This window comes from Thermobia domestica, chromosome 13, assembly GCF_964235325.1.
Source record: "Thermobia domestica chromosome 13, izTheDome1.hap1.1, whole genome shotgun sequence".
Classification (NCBI taxonomy): Eukaryota; Metazoa; Arthropoda; class Insecta; order Zygentoma; family Lepismatidae; genus Thermobia; species Thermobia domestica.
This window is the reverse complement of record NC_137466.1, coordinates 32,290,390-32,314,676: the sequence shown is the minus strand read 5'-3', so window position 1 is coordinate 32,314,676 and position 24,287 is coordinate 32,290,390. Positions and strand designations below refer to the sequence as shown.

Sequence of the window (24,287 nt, the reverse complement as noted above, 5' to 3'; positions counted from 1 at the left end):
ATTAAATTAAAATAATATGAAAATAATACTTAAAAAAGTGATTTATTTATTTTTATGCAGATAAGTAGTTGTAGTACTTATGCCCTTGTACTCCATGATATAGGGTCGTTTTGTTCCCCTTGTACTCCATGATATAGGGTCGTTTTGTTCCCCTTGTACTTCATGATATAAATTTTGTGACCAACTTAAAACAACTGGCTAGGATAGCGCGTAAAACAGCTGTCTAGAGTAGCGCGTGGAAAAACGTACTTCCGGGAGTATTACTCTCCCGAGCGGGTCGTATTTTTCTTTTCTTTTCTTTTCTTTTTTCTTTTTTTTTTTTTAAGATACTGCACTTACTTCAGTTCTTATTTTCATATTTTCTAGTTCATATTTTGCAAAACCTGATATGGGACCTTATTCCGTATCAGCTTTGCATAAATTGTGGAGTCCCGATAATCATTGTTAGAGTGGCAATTTTATTTTGAATTTTAGTTTAAATTTTATTGTAACATGCGTAAAATTTTGCCATAGCTTAGGAGGTAAATAGATAGTGATTGTTGGTCAGAGGAGAAGTGGTGCAGTATATCATTTCGGAATTTATTCTTTGGTAAAAGAAGATGAAGAATACGTACAAAACAAAAGCAAAGCGATATCCGTAAGGATGGCGAAAGCTAGGTATGATATATATTTGTTTGATTAATATTGGTATGTTTCAATATTATTATGCAATGATGTGAGTATAAAATGTTTCAATATATTCATAACAAAATAATTTATTATTTCCAGTGTAAAAATTTCTCCTGGAGCCGTGGTATGCAATGAATGCGACTTACGGGGCGACATAACAATTGGCAGCAGAACAGTCGTTCATCCAAAGGCATGTATTATTGCAGATGCAGGACCTATTATTATAGGAGAAAATAATCTAATTGAAGAACAAACGAGAATAATTAACAGGTAATATATTAAGAGATTGCACTGAAAATTTTTGCTTATCAATAGTACTTGCTGCTTTTCAATTGTTATGAAAGTTTAGCTGTTTAAATTTCCGTAGATGGTTAAGACAACATAAAAAAGCTACCAGTGTTGAGATTAACACTGAGACAACACCCAGCCAACTTTTAACACAAGGAGCATAAGAACGTAAAATTTAAAAAAATGAACAAGTAGTGATGAAGGTAAAAAAAAAAAAAAGTTAGATGAAGGTACGCCCAAATGCTAATTGAAAATACCGAACCTGACCTAACCTAACCTAATATTAACAAATTACCGAAAGTGTAGCGTTTTTTCGATTTAGTTGCAAACTGTGCTATATTGCCACTAAAATGCACGAATGTTATCGAACCGAGTCAGGGCAGGAGCGCAAGAGGGGTCCTACGCGTAGAAGCGTCCGTAGAGAGCAGACGCGTCAGCGACAGTGTGTATACATATAAGCGAGGATAATTCAAAACACTGTGTGCTGAATAAACCTTACGTTACGTGTTGGATTATATATTTGTATATTATTATGGACGTTACAGGTAATATCGCGAAATATTTCATTGCATACGCATTCATGTTCTAAAGTTACATGACACATTAGGTACGTAAATTTCACAAATACATAGATCCCTTAACTCTTTACACTTCTATGCTTGCATATCATGAGTTAGCACTCAGCCTTCAGATACTTCACTTCATTTGGTTAATTGTTAGCTTATGAACGTATGCGTGCGTAACAGGTTAAACTTTGATTAATATATTTTTATGTAAATGTACATCAATAGATAAGAATAGAAGATATTTCGATTATTTACATTGGTCTACTAAAATGTTATTACAAATATATTCTGCAAATTTTACAAATACGTGAATCCATACAGTAAATATGTAAGTAAAAAGAAAACTCAAATTTTTGGACTAGGAAATAAATGTTAACGTAAGATTTTATGGCTGATATTTAGTATCTCCCCCAATCTTGCACATATAAGATTTACAGTGTGTTACTTATTTTACAAAATATAGCTGAGCTAGGGACAGCTAGCAAAGGGAGTTGGAAGCCCCCAGGGCCCTTGTACTTCTATCTTTATTATAATTTAGACGAAAACAAGGTACTCGGTTCTTGAACGATGAAACGAGTTGGGAGAGATTCTAAATGCCACCCGATTTTATTAAATTTTATTAAATATAGGCCTATTTAGGGATTAAAATCTCTACATATAATAAAACATAGAGGGTGTGTCATTTTGTTGAAAGGGTTAGAATAGAATAGAATAGAATAGAATACTTTATTAGTCATTAGACAACATAGTTGCAATAGACTTCGTCCAGAATAGTATTTAAATTGTAAAAATTATTGAAATGTAACAAAAAAAAAAAAAAAACTATGGCTATTACTAGTTGACAGTTAATAACTAATTGAAACTATTACTAACAGTTATAACACAATTTGCATTCTTCATATTTACATATAGACTTCATAATAACTTCATAGAAGTATTACTACATATATACTTCATAGAATAAATATACTTCATATTTACATTGTTGGCACTACCACATATCAATAAACAAAAAGCCCATTATTACCATTATTAGGGTTAAGCCTTCTATTGAATTACATCTTTCAAATTTGGGTGAAGATCCGTAGTATCAATAGCAATGGTAACAGTAGCGATAGTAGTAGTAGATTAGGTAATGGCAGGTTTAGTTGACTACTGCTACCATGTTTGAATCCTTTAAGGAGGTATGTCGTCTACGGAACTTTACTCTCAAATTTTTACCAGCTATTTACATTTTATTGATTACAAATGCATTCCTCAAATTCCGTAATACTATATATACAATACTCTATTAATATATTACTAATGTGTTTAACAAACTGCTTGTTTTCCAAATTACGTATATGTAAAGGTAACAAGTTGAACAGTTTTATTGCATTATATTTAAAATTTTGCTGCGTCTTGCATAATCTGACAGACGGCGTTTCTAAATTATCTTTGTACCTTGTATTGTATTCGTGCACGTTAGGTCGCAAATTATAACTAGTTTGGTTTTCCTTAATATAAATTAAACTATAATAAATATTTATTGAGGGAACTGTCATGATTCGGTATTCTTTGAAAATATTCCTACAGGACTCAGTATCAGGTACACATTTAATACAACGTAATGCTTTCTTTTGCCATTTGAATACGTCCTTTGCACCTGCAGAGTTTCCCCATAGTAAATTACCATACAATAAATGAGAGTGAAAAAGAGCATAATATACTGATATCATCATTTCCTTACTTACAGATCTTTTTAATTTCCGCAATACATAAAGAACATGAGCGAGTTTTTTGCATAGTTCCTGAGTGTGAACTACCCAGTTTAATTTTGTATCTAAATATATGCCTAACAACTTCACATAATTCTGGTTATTCAAGATACAGGGTGGTTTATTTAGGTAAAAGAAATGAGTTTCTGTTTTTGTCGTGTTTAATACCAAGCTATTTGTTTGGAACCATAGAGAAGAAGCCTTTAACATTTCTTTATTTTTAATGTTTACATTGAGTATGCTATGGTCATTCGTAATAAAAGTAGTGTCATCAGCATAGATTGTTGTTTTATACGGTAGACAACTTGGTAGGTCGTTCATGTACACTAAGAATAAAAATGGGCCTAGTACCGAGCCCTGAGGAACACCAGTCAAAACTTCTAACTCATCAGATGTCTTATTGTTAAACTTTACTATTTGCCGTCTGTTAGTGAGGAAACTCTTAAGAAGAGATAGTTCAATGTCATTTATTCCATAGAATCGTAATTTTGTAAGTAAGATATCGTGTACAACTGTGTCAAAAGCTTTACTTAAATCAATAAGAGTAGTACACGTATATGAGCCGGATTCAAAACAATTTAGTATTTCGTCTACGACTGTCTCGACAGCATCAATAGTAGATAATCCTGATCTGAAACCAAAATGGGCTACATTAATAAGTGAATTTTGTTCAAAATAAGGAGATAATTGCTTTTTAACGCAATACTCTATTATTTTAGAAAACACTGGAACAAGGGATATAGGGCGATAGTTACCAGGGTTACCTCTATCACCCTTTTTATATATAGGTACTGCTATTGTTACTTTTAGGCTATCAGGAAAACAGCCGTCGTTTAGTGTCCAATTAATAAGGTACGTGATAGGAAATGCAATTATATCAATTATTTGCTTTATAATAGAGGTAGATAGACCATAAAAATCTTCACTGTACGTATTTTTCATTTTTGACACAATATTTAAAACTTCATCTGCACTAACCTGTGTCCATTTAAAATTTAGGTTGTTAAGTTGGGGTAAACTCTGCCTATTAAGGTACACATTAAGATCATTGTTAAGGTTGTCAGCAGATTATTTACAAAGAAGCTATTAAACTCGTTAGGTGTAATGCTAGGCAATTTTGTTCCATGTTCTGTCTTAATTTCTTTTTTTATTATTGACCAGGCAGCTTTGCATTTATTACTTGCTTTGGCTATGTGTTCTTCATGAAGTTTTTGCTTGGCTATTTTAATTTCTTTTCTGTATTTTTTCTTAATCACATTGTACTTTAATTTAACAATATTGTCACCATTTTTAGCTTTAGCGTGTAAATTGACCATTATAGCTCGAAGGTTAGCTAATTTTGGAGTAAACCATGTTAAATGTAATAGAACCTAGAACATCTGGAAACATGTAGAATTCCAAACATTCAGAATTTGGAAACGTATAATAAGGTATGAAATCCGAACTTCAACACTGAGACAACAGGGAAAAGCTGTTCTGGTGACAGGATACTTGTACCCATCAATTCACCATGGTTAAGGAATACAGAGCAATGTTCTAATTGAAAATCGCAATTCAAATTCTGCGAGCAAGGAATAGTTCATCCGTTCCATCGAACCAACCAGCCACGTGAAAAACATATTTCCGATAGGCAAAGGTAAATGACACTTTTCAAGTCCTTATTACCGTAAGAAACTCGACAATGGTCAACTACAATCGAAAACTTGGTTTCATTTTTTTTTTTTTTTTTTTTTTTTACGGATTCCGTGTTTTCCTTTCCATGTTAATTGTTCACGAGAGGAATTGAAACGGATTACGAATCGGAAACATTTGTCGAATCGAACATATAGTCGTTAGAAGCATAGATATTGGAATCCCCCCCCCAAAAAAAAAAACCTTTGGGGGGGGAGTGAAACATTAAAAAAATACAAATCGAAAAGAAACCTCACCTCCAAAAATAACTTCAAAACTTGAATTGAAATGATAGCCTTAATGTGATCATAGTTTCTTCAATTGTCTTTCTCAGTATATGCCTAGTTTCAGAATTTGCTATAATTATGTACAGGGTGACCCAATAAAACCTGCAACTTTTTGATCTGTTGTAGCGTTGTCACTGGAGAGACGAGAGTATTTGGAATCATCGCTTCCACTTAACGCGCTCCTACCGTTTTCAGTGGTCGTTATGGTTTGGTCAGGAGCTCATTGCTCGTACGCAGTCGAAATGTTTTTCGAGTTCTATATGATACTGTCAAGAGCTTTTTGATTAAAGTTTGCTATTCCACGTAAAGAGAATAGTTCTGATTGAAAGACTGTCTTGCACTTGGTCGAGAATTTTCGAACATCGTGTTCAGCGTATAGCTGGCAAACCTACATGCTTGAGAATATTGAGCCTGTGAGACAGTCTGTTTTGCAGTGCCCTAAACATTCTCCAAGGAAGCATGCTGCAGCCCCGATAGCAGAACTTTCTTTGTCTTTCTGCGATGAGCTTTTGTAAGTCAAAAATTTTCTGCAGGAATTTCAAAATAAAAAATCAAGATGATAATACCATGTTTTTATTACAGCGTTACATGAAGCATGGTAAACAGTTTTCAGCGATATCCCTAGTTCGAGTTACAACCTGTGAAGTCACATTTTTGAAAGAGTTTTGCTGAAAGAAGCAGATTTAAAATATTTATGATACGATACACTTTATTTTGTAATGAAAGCAGCTTTAAGGAATTTTCTTGTTTTTTATATATCCTGATGGGAGTCCATTTAGGATAATGTAAGCTGGTCTGTTGTTCCAATATCATCACTAAATCCATCCTTTGCTGCTGGCCTTTTCTCCATCACACTAGTAATCACTGAACCTCAGCTTTCACATATGGACTCAGACAATGGTATACTCAAACAAAACATCATTAGCTTTTACTGCAACAAAGTATTTGTCTCGGAAATCCGTTGCTGCAACTTTAAAGAGAGTCTTCAATTCAAAAAACTTTCCTTCATTTCTTGAGCTGGTTACCAAATCCTGCATAGATTTAATGAAAAGCTTGTATTCAAAAAATAATCTTTCCTGATCTATATCTATCAAAAACTAAAATAGGAATATAGTCACAAACCCAAAGAAGTTTGAAGAATACGGAAAGTCCTTCTCTGTTTGCTCAACAAAAACGTTACTTCTTGGAAAAGACATCTACACATAGCAGGCATGTTTTTATACATTTCTGTTGGCTATTTTTTTCCCCTCTCTCTCTATCAATTTTTCTGCACAGGCACGTCAAATTTTCTGCGATCACATCGCAGATCACGGCATGTTCTGCTATCGGGGCTGCAGCTGCTGGTCCTTCTAGGGAGTGCGTAAGAAGAATTTTCCAGAAAGATCTACAGTAACCGCAAACTGTTTCCAGTGGCATTTTATATTTCTGGATCAACAACTTCATCTGCAATACTTTTTGTTTTATTAGTCGTTCATAAAATGTGGGAGGTTTAATTGGGTCACCCTGTATTACCAAAAATAGATATCCAGAACAAAATACCATTGGAAAAAATGTATTTCGGAATCGCGCATAACGAATTTAGTTCGTCCTCGGCCAAATTCACAGTTACGGTGTTCAACTGTAATCTGGGACAAAAAACAATGCGACTACGTTTTGTTCATATTTGTAGTACTGGCGTATTAGTGGAAATAAATAATAAAGTGTCCTTCTCCATATGTCAGTTCATTACAAATCGAAAATGCTTCATTGAAAAAAGGATTTTCAACTGCATTTAGATAGTTACACACATACAAACGAAAAAGAATTGCATTAAAAAGGAAATAAAATCTCTTATGATAAACTAATTACAAATGCACAAATAAGACATTTCTTTTGTAATACTATGGCTTGAATCAAAGACCAAATGTTTCACTTAAAAAAAGGAAATTACTGAAGATCTACTTCTATTTTGTCAACACTACACCTGGATACTTACACACATAAAAACGAAAAATAACTGAATTACAAAGGAACTCCGAAACTCCCGAATTCTTCCATACTGGTGGAATACGTGGTATATAATACGGTTATCAAATGTTACAAAGGTCCTTTAATCGTAAAATGTATTGTAAGAAAGGAAATTAGCAACTGATAACTAGATTTAAAAATATTTTAAAATTTCAGTTCTGTCCGATCCCCCACCCAAGAAAAGTTAACCCTTTTAGATTCTTGGATTTTTTGAGGAAAATGTTGACTTTCAGTTAAGTAACTACTGCTTCAGTATTAATCATGGTTCATAACTCATTCTCTTGGTCATTTTGTAATTAGTGTTCTCTCGGGCTCAGACTCAGTATCTTAAATGAGGCTCGCACTCACCAACCTCAATGAGGCTCACGCCAGCGAGTCCGGGATCGGTATTCTCAGTGAGATATGCGTCAGATCGATATTTAGCTCATTAACCTCATTAGGGCTCTCACTAATCCCGTCCTGTGGGAGACTCTACGACAAGGAAAAAAGAAGCCAACTATTCCTTTCACACGTGGTATAAATTATTTTCCTTGTTAGCTTCAACCCTTTTAAATTCCTGCACTTTTAGAGGAAAATTTTGACATTCAGTTGAGTAACTACTGCTTCAGTATAATTCACCCGAGTATCGTGGTTCATACGTTATTCTGTTCAGAATGAAACACCCTTTCAAATGGTAGCCTACGATGCGCGTATGTGCGAGATGTACAAAGGAAGGGAATTTGGGGTAAAGTTGAAAAAATTCCCTCCAAAAAATCCCTTTTGTTAACTTTTAAACCCTCTAAAGGGGGCCCGGCTACAGGTACCTGAATATAATCTACCTTGTAAGATTCTATAGCTATACGTATTACGTATGCAAAGTTTCGTTGCAATATATAGAATAGTTATGTGGGTAAAAATATTACTCAATCCTATTTGACAGTACAAATGAGAGTATCGGAGAATCGAATCCAATAACAACACTCTTATTCTTCTAAGGTACCACGCATTATACTCAAATTGCATCCCCCAGTTACCATTCGCTAATAAAAGTGCAACAAATCCACATAGATAGCAGCTAAAACAACACCTAGTTTTAGTTTTTGTTAAAAACTAAATGATATACAATTTTCTGGATGTAAGGAGGGGAATGAGAAGAAAACGGAGGGGAATGCCTAATGCTAGAGTTCATATACTTTTCGTAATATATACTCATGAACTATGGATCTGCAATACAGACGAACAATACTGATAAAAATTCTTTTCCTTCCACTTTTCCTATACAAAGACAGAAATATTTCTACGCTCCTCAAAACACGTAACTTTATTTCAAGCCCAAACTTGAAACGTTATCACCTTTATATCATCGAACGCAAAGAACGAAAAATGCATTTTGTTATAACTTAATACCCTCTGGTTATAAGACAAACAAAAATCACGTTAAAGCAAGTATATAGCCCAGGTTCTAGGGAATAATTAATAATATGTGTGCGTGACATATAGTTTGTACCAAAAGGGTTAATAAAGCTGTTTTCTTTAATGTCTGGTTCCTGACTGGAGGTACTGTGTTTGTCTAGAATATTTTGAGGGAAGTTAAAGAAATCTTAAGTCAGGACATCTGACTTCTGAATCATGAGTACAATAGGGGATTTTTTTCCTATACTATATTATATGGAATTACCCACCCTTTTGTTACTGTACAAAATTATATGCTTCCTCCTTTCTTGAAATCGAAATATGAGCGAATGCGAATACGAAGTACAAATATGTCCCACGAAACGTGGATGGGTCTTCATGGATTCCCTTTATGCGATAAGGGAATTCCATAGTTTCATTTCAAATATATACAATAGAATAGCTTAATTGTTATTTTAAGTAGAAATACGGCTTTAAATGGGCGTTTGCACAATAAAACCCATTGGACTGGGATTTTTTAAAAAATGAGATTTTCACAACCCTGATTAGAAGTCACTTATTCACATGACGATAATAATGGAGTGGAAATAGTGGAAGATATCCGGAACGTAAATAAAGATTTTCAGCACCAAGTCCACGTCGACGAGGAAAGATGGAAAGCATTTATGGTACGGCTAGCAGACACCATATTACATTTTGCATAATAAAATCAAACTCTGACTGGTCATGATGAAGAATATAACAGCAAAAATCCCAGGCATTTTCTCGCTTTGCTGAACGACAGCGTTTTGCATACTCACATTAGTGAGTCTGGGAGGAATAAATATTTGTATCATGGGATTCAAAATGAGCCCACCCAGTTGCTATAAGTCAGACAAAAAGACCTATATTGAAGAAAATTAGACGAACAAATTATTGTTCCATTTTTCTAATATTACAACAGACTGCACACACACGTCAATCAGGTATCTTGAGTTCTTTGCTACGTTGACGGAGAAAATAGAGAAGTTGAAATCAGAGAGTCATTTTAGACTTCGTGGAAGTGCCGGAAAAGATCTTCTATGTCAAAGGCTTTGAAGAAGTCTATCCTGGGTGAATTGGAGAAGGTAGATATCCTGCTGAAGGATTGTAGAAGCAAGGGATATGACGGCGCAAATGTCATGAAGAGTTACTACAACGGTGTTGAAAAGATCTCAGACTTGAATCAAAAAGCGTATTACGATATGTGCATTGTTCGTCACTTGTTGAACTTGTAGTTTGTGATTCAGCCAAACAACAGTACTAAAAGTCATATTCGGTGTCCGTATGAAGACAGCATTAACCGAAGGTGGGCAATAGTGAAATCCTGCGTAACAGCTACTGAAACTAAGAACGGTAAACGTATTTCAGTGTCCATTAAAAGACTTTGTGACACAAGATGAGAGGGGAAAATTTACTGTAAGTTCTGTTCCTAGGCATTTCACTGAAATACGTGAGGCTCTGAAAAGCATTATCTAGAACAGTATGAATTCCAAGAAAAAGACCGATAGTGAAGGTCTCCTTTGAATTTCTCATCCTTCTTGTGATGTGGGAGAGAGTGCTAAAGGAAATCAATATTTAAAGCAAATATGTAGTCACAGAAATGCGATCATGACCTGGCTTGAACATCGGTCTACGAGATGGGAGTAATAATGAATAAATTTATCCGAAAAAATTGAGTCGCGCATTCATGCTTGCGGCACAGACCGTTGCCAAGAAGTGCGAAGCAGAAGAAACATTTTTGTATAAAAGAATACAGAGAAAGAAGACTATACGAAGAGAATTTATTACTAATGAATACTATCTTTTTTCGCAGAAGAAATTTGAATTTGAGTCTTCAAGACAATGTTCGATTCCATCATACGGGGTTTAAAAGACAAATTGAAAGGAAGGGAAAAAGTATCAAGATTGTTCTCCTTTAAACTCCCAAAAAGAATCTTGCTCGATTAGAAGATGAAGCGGGGATTGGTTTCTGTAAATACTACAGTGTTGTAATATGTACGGACATTGTAAAAGACGATGAAGATTATGTTTTTCGACGTACTTCTTTCCATCTAAATGTTTTAAGAACTATTTGATTTTATTGACGCGTGACCACCAACTTATTTACAGATTACAAATATATATAAGTGCAGTTATAGATTTATATATGAGTGCAATTACAGTGCAATTTATTTATATCAATTTAATTGGCAATTGTATTATAGAAGGGACCCAGCTTCGTTTAATGTTAACTTTTACGGGCTAAGTGCTGCAGAGTAGCTCCAGATATACTGAACTTAATCGAAAGTAAACTAACAGAATCTAACCTCTATCCTATCCTAAACTAACCTAAACCTGAATATTTTGGACCTGCTTTGCGGCATGAAGACTATTTTTATCTTGCTGCGGGTTTCGACAATGTGTTCTCGTGAGACAATGAATCGATTGCAGATAGTCACTTGCCTCAGTCTATTACCATTTTTGTCCTATGACGATAGGTGTTAAAACTGGAAATGACTAATGTGAACCACTTCTGGTTTTAATAAAGATTAAATCTATTCTTGGAACAATGAGTCCATTGCATAAAACCACATCTCGATATCTGTTATCGTTTTTCCTCTGTGGAAATCAGTATTGAAACAGAAAGTTTATTAAATTTGAACCACATCTGGTTTCGGTAGTGTGTTGATGATAGTCATGGTACGTCGCCTTGAGACGCTAAATCGTTTGCAAAAAACTGTTTCTCGTTATGTTTCCGTTTTCGTTCTATTGGGATAAACTTTGTAACCGGAAGTGGTTTGCATTGAGAGTTAACAGAGAAGATTCAACTTATTCTTAAATGCTGAATCGATTGCAGAAAACATCTCGATATCTCTTATTGTTTTTGCACTGATACCTGTCGATAGATGGACAAAAGTATTCTATAAAACTTTGGATACTTATGCATAGCGTAGTTTGGAAGTCTAAATGAGAGACGGTTAGAACTTGAGTTTGTTTGAATGTTGTCATCTTTATACCGTTATTATGGGGGGGGGGGGGGGGAAGTAAACGGGATTGTCATCATATTTATATGTTGCTGTTTTATATCTCTCTTGCTTTTCGCCAAAATCCTTGGGTCGTGGAGCTAAGGAAGCAAACAGGTTTCTCCTTGTTGATCGTTCATAATCACGTGGGAGGAAACTGATCTAAGAAATCGAGCATGTTTCAGATGTTATGGGGGTTTGAAATATTTTGCATGTTGATACTGACACAAATTCGGTGGCGTAGTCGGTAGAGCATTCACTTCTGGCACCAAAGTTTCTCCGTTCAAACCGTGGGTCCGCGGTATTGGTTTTGGGGTAAATAAACACTGAGTCTCCCGTTCCTCTTCTATTCGCATCCCTTTCGTTCTTACATCATTAACTCAGTAATCACAATCTCATTTCTGCAATGTTAAACTAATGATTTAATGTGAAGTATAAATGTTAAGCTACGAGCTTTCTTCTGCCGATAACTATAAGGCACCTTGGAATTGTGAAACTATGAATTTGCAATTGTTGCCTTCTTTCGCCTATGTAAATAATATTCCGGGACAAGATATTATTTTTCTCAGAATAAGCTGTTTCCTGTCGTCTTTCTGGTAGAGGAATTTAGTTTACTTTCGTGATAGTATTCGTTGCCAGGAAATAGGATTTTGTAAAGTCTCAAATGTGCGAACCCAGTAATATAAATAATATTACAAGAAATTCCAAATGAATAAATAGCAACCAGAGAATGAGTAATTTTATTATCAAGTATCAAGAGCGCGGTCGTGTTGCATTGTTTACGTGTTGTAGTCCGCCATTTTAATTTCTTACCGTAGAAACTTAATACCTAGACTAAACACAAAAAATTGACTGTGTCCCAAAAAAGGAAAAGAAGTAGCAAATTCACGGTGGATCTAGGTAGCGTACGTGGGAAAAGAAAAATATTTTTTTACAATCGTCAACAGGCTTTTATTTACGAAGCATATTGTTGTATTGAAAGGCGATTGAGAAGTGTGGGGGGAAGGAGATGCATATTAGCATCTTTTTGCTAGTTTAGTGTGGTGTTCAATTAACAGTGACAGGATTGAAAGTAAAGGGGTTGTGTTCGGTGGTCGTTGTATCTAATATTCTGTCCAGCAAGTATGCAAATCCACGTTCAATTCTTCCTGACTGTTAATATTTTATTATAGATTCAGGAAGTACGAGGTGACAATTTTTCTGCTCACTGCGACATTTACAGGAGCGTTTTTCGCTGAGTAACATAGGATTACAAGCAGTAACAACTGACATAAGACGTAAAAAGCATATGCAAATGGCCACGTCAATGTCAATATGAAGAACATTTAGTGCCTTCGTGGAGCAAGAAAACAAGCCAGTATCTTCTCATGTGAAATGTTCCTAAACTATACATAACTAATTGTTCCTAAACTATACATAACTTAAGGGTTTTTAGTGATGTTGGCGTGCTCAAACATGGACTTTGCGATGTTAGTGTGTACAAGTTCGGGGACGAAACAAAGTAGTTTACGGGAATTCTTTGTTAAAAGTAACGTTACAAAGCTCTGTTACTGTGGTGTATTCAGAGTACTACTTCTAAAGATGTCGAAGTATTCAAACTTATCAGCAGTTAGATTGCCAGAAAAATGCAGCTTCAACGTAACAAAGTAACATACACTTTCGTTTATGGGTTATTATCACCATACTTTAAATGTGAACTAATTTAGTGGTTCAATTAGACATAATACGGATCATAGAGTATTGTGAAAGGACAAGAGCGCCCACGTTATTTTACATTAGCGTTTCTAGGGAATTCTACAGCGTGTAATCTTTACATCGCTTTCAGAGAGGCTCATTTACCGTTGAACTTACATAATACTATTGATTTTTTTCTAAAGATAATGTCGTTAATATAGAACAGCTAGTTTTATATACATATATCTACCCTTTTTCGCTGAGTGTGTGCTGACTTTTTCCTTTCATATGTGACTAGCGTGTCAGATTAAAGTTTCAGGGAAGCTTTTTAATTTATTGCTTTATGCAGGAATCTCTATTAGGTAATTGCTCTGTGATTTCATAATAAAATACGTTAGTTGGTTGCGAGAAAAAAACATTACTTATGTTTAATCGTTGTCATGTTCTCTTGGTCTTGTTTTGTTTTTTGTACATTGGAAGATCTTTCTGGCTAATTATATGGCAAGGGAATTTTCAAAAAATGCTCTGGGAAACCAGGAAAAGTAAGGTAAATTTTGTCATCATCCTGACCCCTCCCTCTCTGTTGTTTAATGTGTTTCAGCTATTTTTATTATTATTATTTAAACGTCCCACAATTGTGCATTGGAGAAAGGTGACGGTGATGTTAAAAAAAGAGATGGGATGGAAAAATTGGGAGAACAGTGGAAAACCCACGCATACGGTGTTTGCTCACCACAAACTCTGTCCAAGAACTTTGCCCCTCAGAGATGAGCGCTGTACCCTGAGCCTGCGCGGCTTCTATGTTGCATTTTCTAATTGATATACTAACCTCTTGATATACTAACCTAATTGATATACTGGCTCTTATGTGTGGTTTTCTTCTTCGTACTACGTTCAGTGCACAATTTACAGGCTTCGTTTCTGTCTGCACCGATTAAGAGTAGGTCATATTTATAAAATTACAGGAGAAATGTGTTGAAACAATATTACCTAAGAACGTAATTTATGTATACGGCATGCATGAAAGGCAGGTGATAGCAAAGAATTTTAGAGAAACGGTAATGAACGTCTAATACGTTGCAGTATTTCCTAATTCTTGCTCTCTCAAGGATGTAGTGTTCTTCCTTCTGTTCGGAAGTGTCTGTGCAAAGTATGAACCAGTACCGAAAGACGGCGTGACATTGCTGACAACAAGTCAGAAATTGGTGCTTTAGCGCGGTATTGTCGGTGATCACGTGAAATAAAGTATCTAGGTGGATCAGGAAAAGTGCAAAAGCAAATATGATGAAGAAACATAAAAATAAAAAATAAATAAACTAACCGTTGTATTCTAAATATTATTGATTCTAAAGAAGGTCTTCGGCTTCTCAACCCTGTGTGCTACTCGCTTGCCTTCTCTTCCTCAATGTGCTACACTGCCCGCTAACCCATGAAATGAATTCTATTGAACAGACAATTTAGCAAAAGTAAATAACAGTTGTTTAACCTTTAGGACACGAAGTAACTATATTTAGTTACCTAAAAATAAGGCTTGGGACACGAAGTAACTATTTATAGATACCTTGCAGTTTGTCCACTAAACCTAATTGTTTTTTAACTTTCTGGGTATCAAATATATGCACTTGCATGTGTTTTATTCAGGATACATACTAGGCAACTGCTGAATACAGAAATTATGTTGTTATTGTTTTTTTTAAGTGAACGAACGGGACTGTTTGTATTTGTCATACAAGCTCTTTAAAACGCATTTAAATTTTTAAAGTGCGCAGTTTTGTTCTCAGAGGTTTAATACAACAATAAGTTAATTGTTGTGAAAGAAAATATAAATAATCAGTCAGGAGACGTTTCCCTTCCAATCTTGGTGCCAGGGACGTAACTGGGAATAGAGGGTGTGGGGGAAGAGGTCTTGACCTGGCTGAGAAAGAAAGATTTATTTCTGCACGTGCTAACAGCATAGAGTGATAAGAGAGTTTGTTTGGGTTTCTGGGCTCCTACAGCCTTGTAAGACGTAGACATCGTTGTTCCTCTTTTCATATGTGTGTTGCTAGTCTGAACTGAGTATTGTGAGCGCGTTCTTTCCTGCATACGAATTTTAATTTAACATACACTAGAATCTACCTTTACGGACCCTAAAATTTGCAAATTTGTTACCGTTGGTTTTACTTGTGAGACTTTGGTGTTTCGTGTATTAGCAGAAATGGCATCGAGAGATGTTCTCGATTCAGAAGACATTCGAGACGAGTTGGAAGCAATGGACACAGATTCGGAGTGGGATGAAGAACAAATTGAATTTCGTTTCTCAGACACAGACGAATTTAATTTTGATGACTTTGATAATGATTCTCCCACCCCCTAATCCTTTATTACAGTGATTCTGGCGCAAATCATACTAATTATGAAACTTTCATGTATTCTCCGTAAAATGCTTCAACTTTCGTGAGTCTACTGCTATTAGAGCCTGAGCTATGATCATTTGAAAATAACTCTGCATTTTGTCATTTCTGTCCTAATCAGTGGCGTAGTTACATTATAATTTTGAGGAATTTCCTAATTATGCTGTATGTATCTTGTGTTAACACTGCTGTTATATGTTATTGAGAATATATCAAAGAACATTTTGATGTACATTTTATACGCATCGTCAATTTCTAGAGCGGCAGAGGGGGGACGGAACTCAACAATTTTTGTTAGAAAAGTTGTAAAAATTCTGTTTTCCCCCACCCTCTAATCCTAGATTAGAGTGGTCGGGGGTAAACCATACTAATTATGAAACTTTCATGTATTTTCTGTAAAATGCTTTAACTTTCGTGAGGTTACGACTATTAGGGCTTGATCCATAGCCATTTGAAAATAACTCTACATTTTGTTCAAAATTGGCGCCGTATCCCAGGCTTTATTTTTTAAAAAGGTTCCGTAATTAAAAGGTTAAAGCAGTTCGATTCACATTTTACCTACAAAATGGTGTATTTATAGCCGCATTGATTGTGCGCCTTCCTGAAATGAACTTGCATCGAGGAATGCAACATCGCATTTAAAATACCATTTTTAGAGGTACTAGGGATCACAGTGGTTCAGTGGTAGAACGTTGACTTCTAATGTGACGGTCCCTGGTTCCGATCCCAGGTCACGTGAGAATCTGATGGTCCTTCTAGGGATCCTTTCTACTCTCACATTCGTATTCCACCAATCGTTTCATAATCACTCGCTTTCATTAATCGTCATTCATTAATCTTTTAGCCTACAAGGCATAAGGGTGGGACGTAAAACCAGAAATTTCATTTCTGTTTTCGTGAAAGACACTAAGAGTTGACTTCATTCAAATCTAAATGTACTTCAGTTTTGGTGTGCACTGACATAATTTTTGTGTATAGTTTCTACACCTAGCTGAGAATTGAATTACAGTTATCAGGAAATTCTTTCCAGATTTTGCAGAGGAAGGAAAAAAAATGAAATGAAATCTTTAAGTTTTACGTCCCACGCTTATGCCGGTTAGGCTAAAGGAGACGGTGATTATGAGAGATGAGTGAAATGGTGGAATGAAGAAAGTGGGAGGAAACGGGAGAACCCCGAGAAAACCCACGAGCACGAGCACGTCAGAGGAAGGGAAACCCATTAAAACAGTGATAAGCCTATAAACCATGGAAAGTATTTTTCCCAAGAAGCCGAATTCGTTAGGTTTTAGGAAGTTTATATATATATATATATATATATATATATATATATATATATATATATATATATATATATATATATAGATATAGATATAGATATAGATATAGATAGATAGATAGGTAGCTGCAATGGGTCTATTCCGGACGTTTTCGTTCAGTTTAGACCCCTTTTGCAATGCACGAAAATACACAAGGGGTCTATACGGGACGAATGGGTCTATTGAGGACCAAAAATGGGTCTAAGCCGGACGATAGGGGTTTAAATGGGACGGAGGGGTCTAAGTAGGACGATCAATGCTACCAACATACTTTTCTTGAAGTTTACTGAAACTTTATAAATTATGCTCATCTGATAGTGATTTGAAGTTTAGAGTTTCTTTTCAGCAGTAAGGCTATTAGACACTTGAATCTAAAGTTTGAGATGGAATCCGAACTACATTTGTGCGTTCCAATTTCTGTTCATTTTCAACCGGGAATCAAACTCGGGACCCCACGTACCAAAGTCGTGAGTGCTAGCCACTATAGCAACGAGAATAGCAATAATCATGGCATAAGAGCTTGTAGTAGCATTATAGTATCAAACTACATATATCCATTATATTTCTTCCATCTCATTTGAGATTTTTTTTTTTAATTGAGAAATATTATACTAGTTTCCAACTCTACCATTATACCAAGATCACTAAAAATACAGTCATCCAAGTAAACAAAACACATCTTAATTCCAAGTAATTCGGAATACTTAATAAATAAAAAGATAAATACACAAAAACATTAAAATAGAAACGTAAAACATGAAACACTTGATGTAGCACTTACAATTTGGGACATCTTTTCGGTATAGTTTATAAATATCTTATTGATAAAGTGGTAGACCGCTTATGGTGGCGTTTCCTGGTTCGATGGTGGCTAGTGCCAAGTCAGATTTGGGATAGAAAAACACCGTGTGCATCGGTTTTCTCTGGATTCTCCCGTTTCATCTATTATCAAGTGTGGGAGGATTCAGTAGCCTCCGTAGAAAAAATCATTTTGGAAGTTTCACTATTTTCACGAAATGTGGTCAAAGTCCTTTTTCAAGTATGATGTTGCAAACTAAATGTGTTTCAACTTTCATAAAACTCAAACCGGTTACAAGTATGTGGGGGAAAGACTATGATGATTATTGAAGTTTAGCATCTCTTTTATGCACCAAGGCTATATAAGACGTAGATCTACAGTGAAATATGGAATGTGAACGACCATAATATTTTAAAATTTAGGTGCTCTTTCATCACGAATCGAACCCATGATCTAATGAACCAAGGACGCGTGTTAATTACTAGACCAGCGAAAAGTTTGGGGAAAAATTAAAAATGTATATATGTATTACATCTTGAAAATTGATCTACCAGCTTTCACAAGAACTAAAAAAAAAAAAAATAAAATAAAAAATAAAAAGTCGGGATACACGGAAGCGTTTTAGATTAGTCTCAACTTGTGAAACAGTAAAGAGATACCTGTAGTATGCATTCAAAGTTCACTACTCTTACGCTTTTGGTAAGGAAAAAAATTAACTTGGGAAAAAGTATTTTAAATCCATCTAGTAGCAAACAGTTTCTAGTCACCGCGCTCCAATCACCGCAGGCTTCTTAGAGGTACACATAATGATTTATTTATACTTTGTCATTTACCCCACACTTCCCTGGCTACAACCCAATTAAGAATTTGATATTTGGAAGCTTCCAGTTGGATGAATAGTAAGTTACGCATAAAGCCTAAATGTATATCAAATAACGAAGGGGCACTATTATGTTTGGTTTAAGTTAAACATGAAAGATATATGTCATCTCATTGAACCCGTGCCCTTATATGTGGAAGCCATACCATGAATGCGCACTTACAAAAGGGGCCAACCTGTTCCAAAATGAGTGTTTCTTTAATTGGCAATTTTGTAATACGAATTTTGATTACTCCCTCAGTAATCACCATAGCTAATAGGATCATTAATAACGACTAGCTTTTTATTTGTGTTAACATTCTCGGATTTACAGATTCTACAATTCAAAGAGAGAAGGATTACAATCATTAGATTGAATGAGTGGAGAATTGCAATATGAGTTATCAGTGACGTATTTAAGATTTCGTTTCGGGAGGGGCTTTGCTAAATTTCGGGGGGGGGGGCTTTGCCTGTAAATGTGAAAATTTTGCAAGATATTTCATTTACTTTAATATAGTAAGTAAGATTTCCGAGGGCTTAAGCCCGGAAGACCCTTCTAAATACGCCACTGTGTGTTATTGTTTATATTATTAAAAAATATGATAATTCCAATTCAAAGTAAACATTTTTAATGCACTTAATTTTACAACTTTAAAAATTTCTAATGTTTCTTAATATGCCAGTATTTACTCTAATTTCTCATCTAAATTTATGTTTTGTGCAGTTTGTATTTTGAGTATATTCTTCTATAGTTATTTTGCGTTTTTTTAATTCAATTATTGTCAAATTACTTTAAGTTTAAGGCCACACGAAAGTTCTATGAACAACAGGAATTGATATAGCATAATTAAATAAAAATATTGTTAAACCTACCCACGGATTAGTGACCGCATTGGCTTAGTGGTAGAGCGTGCTTGGTGCTTGGGGTTCCTGGTTCGATCCCAGCTCGCGCCAAATGAACTTTGTGGTGGACAAACACCGTGTACGTGGGTTTCCTCAGGATTTTCCTATTTCCTCCCAATTTCTTCATTTCACCATTTCATTCATTTCTCACCATCACCGTCTCGTTTAGCCTATCCGGCATAACCGTGGGACATAAAACTCAAGGATTTCATTTCATTTCCTACCCACGGATCAAGGCCGGATTAAGGAGGGCTTAGGGGGCTGTAGCCATGAGCCTAAAGGCGGATGGGGCCCCCCAATTTGATCAAAGTCTCAACTGGCTGTCTAAAACGCTTACTTTCAGCTGGTGCATGCCGTGTGTCTAGTTACGAGGAGCAACTCAGGGATTATTCTGCACATGTACAAATTCATCTTTTCTTGAAGATGATACAATGAGAATTTACTGCGTTACTATTCTAAACTGCACCAACCGACAGCCTTGAAAATTCGAAGTTCCATTTCAAATTCATTTACAAATAACAGGGCCCTGAAAACCTTATATATTTGGGATATGACTCACTCGTTCATTCATCAAAGCTTATAGAATATTTGCTGTAAATATCGGAACTTAAAATCTGGCAAATATGTAGCTTTTGTGACACAAGTAAATAATAAAAATTCGAAAACTCGAAATTTCCCCTCAAAAAGAGTAAACTAGGGGCCATTTGTGAAATTACACATTGTCATTTCACTTGTGATATTTTTCTTCAAAATCCATAGGCAACTTCCTGTATATAACAACTAAACATATGCCTCATATGTATATGATTTATAGTACAGGTAAAGGGAGAAAACTCGAAACTTCCCATTTTCGCCCCTATAAGAGAAAATTAGGGAGAAAAATCCAAAAACACATATTGTGACATTATAATATTTATGACCTATTTCTTTCACAATTTAAGTTATTTTGACTATTACGGTGTCGATCTCGTGTTTTGAGACAATTGGAAAACGCTTGAATTATGAGTTATCAAATCTCTATTTCGAAAGAAATAAACGATAAATAGTATTGGAAGTCTACGTGTTGCCCATATATTATTGATCCAAAGTACTCCACTTGGTTTGCTGTAGCCATTTGTTAGTCTTAACCAGAGGTAGATAGATACGATAGATACGCTTATCCAATGGGTCTATTCCGATCGTTTCCGGCGCGTTTAGACCCATCTTGGAATGAACTAAAATATGCAAGGGGTCTAAAACGGACGACTAAATGAAACAACGTTTTCGACTATTTTTCTATACACTGTTATCACTCCCGTTTTAAAAGGCTGAGGTAGCTAGCTACCATGAGACAAAAATAGCCAAAACTTGTCACAAATATGGCTTTTGGCTCGCGCTGGTGATGAAGTGTAATCTACATTCTCGATATGCTTTACAGTATTTTCATTCTCTCTGTGAAGAAGAAAACATACTGCAATTATACAGTAAATAGACATGATTTATGGACACTACAGTGCGTCAATGCAAGTTTTCGCTTACTCTCAGCTAGTATGCCTTCTGTCTATTTACACGAAGCAACTCGGAGATTATTGTGTGTTTATAATTGACTAACTATGGAACATGGTAGGTATTAAATTTTGAAAATAAAAAAAGAAATATTACTGAAAATCATAACAAACACATCATTTCCGCTTACTTGTTATGGTATATCGTGTATAAGTTGAAACTACAGGTAAAGTGAATTCCCAAGAGAAAAAGAATATTAGTGAGGTACTGACACGTGAAAACTAGAGGTGATTTATTGCTTTACAACTCCTTTTGTCTGCCATTACAACAGGCTATGCAAAGAATATGCCAATCAATGAAACGAGCTGGTGAGTACCGTAGATTTTTGCTTAGGTGGCAAATAAAAGGAAGTATTCCTGGGTATATAGCGTCTTGCAGTGATAAAATTGCGCAAAGTATAACAAATAAGTTTTCGATTATTTTATTAGGTGCAATCTGACGTTCTTGTTCATAAACGAAGCTACATAATATAATGTTTCTGTAAAGATATGGTCCGTTTTGTCTGTTCTTCATTCACGGCTTAGTATGCTACCGAGAATAGAAACTGGAACAAGTACTTTGACCATTATTCTACGTTGCGGCACTAAGCTATCTCACGTACTCACGTCTTGACTTTTGAGATTGACTTTGTTTCTAAAATGAATTATAATGTATTATTGTCTAGTTGAATTCTCATAATATAGAGTTTTATCGTGACCCATTTATAATTCTTGAAAGGAGCAGATATAAAAATAATAGAATGGAACACAAGATAAGGAAATTCAAATTACACAGTTTACTTTCGAAACTATCTTCATTTCCATTGTTATTTCTACGGCCAAATTCTCTTGTTACTTAAGAGTTCCAAAGTGGAATTGGACTTAAAGAGAAGCGTAAAGCCATGTGTAATATTCCCTTAAGAATTCTTCTATCAACGTATATTTACAAAAAAAAAAAAAAAAAAATGTCCATTTTCGAGGGTCCATAGACCGTTCGATAATTATCGTAATATAATCACCTATTTATGCGTTACTCTCTTGAGGAAAGACAAATAATTTCAGAAAAACTGAAATTTCAAACAATTTGGACTATTTTGCAAGGGTTTCAATACTTCTCGGAGAACTGAAAACGCGCATTCCGAAAATATAGTTACAACTACAAATTGATTTGCTAGTGTAGTCATGTGGGTCGTGTATTATACGTCATTATCCTCAGTACGGACATGCTTTCCGAACAAAACCATACACACATGTATTCTGAATTCCTAGTTCTGGTTATATTCGTGAATATTTAAGAATATCCTGCCAAAATAGTGATGTGTTTACTTTTACACAAAATGGTGCACAATCGCGGCCCCAGAGACCGGTTAAAGCACGAGAAATACCACGAATAGCCTTAGAAGACTGTCAGGTTACTACAAGTAGGAATGGGCACGAGTCGAGTTTTCAGCCGAGGCAGAGAAATTTTCTGTATTCTAGTCACAGTTTTTAGGTCGATTTTCGAGTCGAATTTTCGAGTTTGATACTTCGTTCACTCGTGCGGCTCCTTTTAGCTCATTTAAAGATCATAGATTTCTTTGTTTCGAAAACGAAAGCTATGAAAAAGTAAGCAGTAATGTGGAATAATTTTAGTGTTGCTCCCGAGAAAGGGCAATTCTCACATCTCGTCACATCCCGAAAACGAGACGAGACTACATTACCCTGAGACAATCCCAAATATCGTCTCATGAACATCGCTGCATGTAGCAAAATCAAGCTAAAATTTTGTAAATAGGATTCTTTCCAGTAATTCGAGAAAATGCTAACACAGTGCTTACTAACCTGCGGATGAACTAGGAAGAATAGTGTGAAAATCTATTACCGTAGAACCCTGATATTCCGCCGCAAGGAGCCCTGACCCGGACACCGACGAACCAAGCGTAGGTATAGGCCCTCATATTCCATGTTTCTACGCATGTGAGTTTCGTCCCCAAAGCTCCTCTCGGGGCTTCTCCCTCAGACTCCGAAGTAACTTTTTTAACTTCGAGAATTAGAAAACACTACTTTTTGTAACAGTTATCACTTAAAATTTTCAAGTTGACCTCAGAAACACTATGACAGGGTTCTTTGGAGCATTTTTACAGAATTGAAACTTTTGAAACTGTTACACTTTATTCTCATCCATTTCCATCACATGCATATAGTTATTTTTTTAAGGCTGGCCTTTTGATACAGGGGTTACTAATACGCTGCTGAAGTCGTCTGCTGTGAATTTTACTGGGCGCAGCCATATTGCTTTCAAACAATCTGTTGTTAAGGTGGTTGCTAAGGCAGTTTCAATGGCGTTGTATGTGGCAGCTGTGAGTCTTGTGAAAGGAACTTAAAATTATGAAAAAAAAAGGCTATATGTTCACCTATAGCAGTGAATATATTTACTTTATACATATAGGAAGGCTACATGTATCATAATATGAAATAAAATTACTCTACATTTTAATTCCTTCAATCCTCAATAACTTGCTGGACAACAAGTAAGTGAGAATCCCAAGCATGTACATGAGCGCCCCTTACTAATAATTTTAGATTGAGTTTAATCAAAATTATTGAAAATTGTTATGCTATATACTTCTGTCATATTGTTTGTTTAGCTTCAGTGAAAATGTTTAATATGGAAGAAATTTGATTTTTAAAAATTAGTGATCAGATATTCGGAACAAAGGAGTAGAGCGCTAGAATAACCAATGCATTTTAAAGCATACAATTACGAATATATAATCTCAGAAACTTAGCATCTTCGTGGGAATAATTTCCTAATTTATTCCTCATTCTTTTGTTAGCGGATGTCCATTCTTTGCTTGGCACTAGTAAAGTTGAAGTGCGTCACCAGAAATAGTTAAATAATTTAAAAGGCATAACACTCTAACTATCCTATATAATGTCCTACTGTTATATGAATTATTTTCTTTGCGTCTACCACAAACGACGTACAGATTTGTAACATGCCAGCATATACATGTATTAAAATTCATAAGGAGATCACGTACCAACTTACCTGGGTGGTCACTTCACATAACATTACATCTATGATAATTAAGGGCAGCTTGAAGCTCGAGCGCATGTAAGGATGCATCTGTAGGGAGCAGGCGGATCAGTGAAGTTGGGTATGCGTGAAAGAAAGACA

At 35.4% G+C, this 24,287-nt stretch overlaps 1 protein-coding gene across 1 annotated transcript in view; it reads left to right on the top strand.

Moving 5' to 3' along the window:
- The first annotated feature begins 502 nt into the window (after window positions 1–502).
- The window catches only part of DCTN6-p27 (dynactin subunit 6), an 81,500-nt gene continuing 57,715 nt past the window's right edge, over window positions 503–24,287 (top strand). The window contains exons 1-2 of the mRNA XM_081735596.1: window positions 503–657; window positions 769–939. Of these exons, the coding sequence (XP_081591722.1) occupies window positions 644–657; window positions 769–939 (185 nt within the window). The 5' untranslated portion in view covers window positions 503–643. The remainder of the gene's footprint in view (window positions 658–768; window positions 940–24,287) is intronic.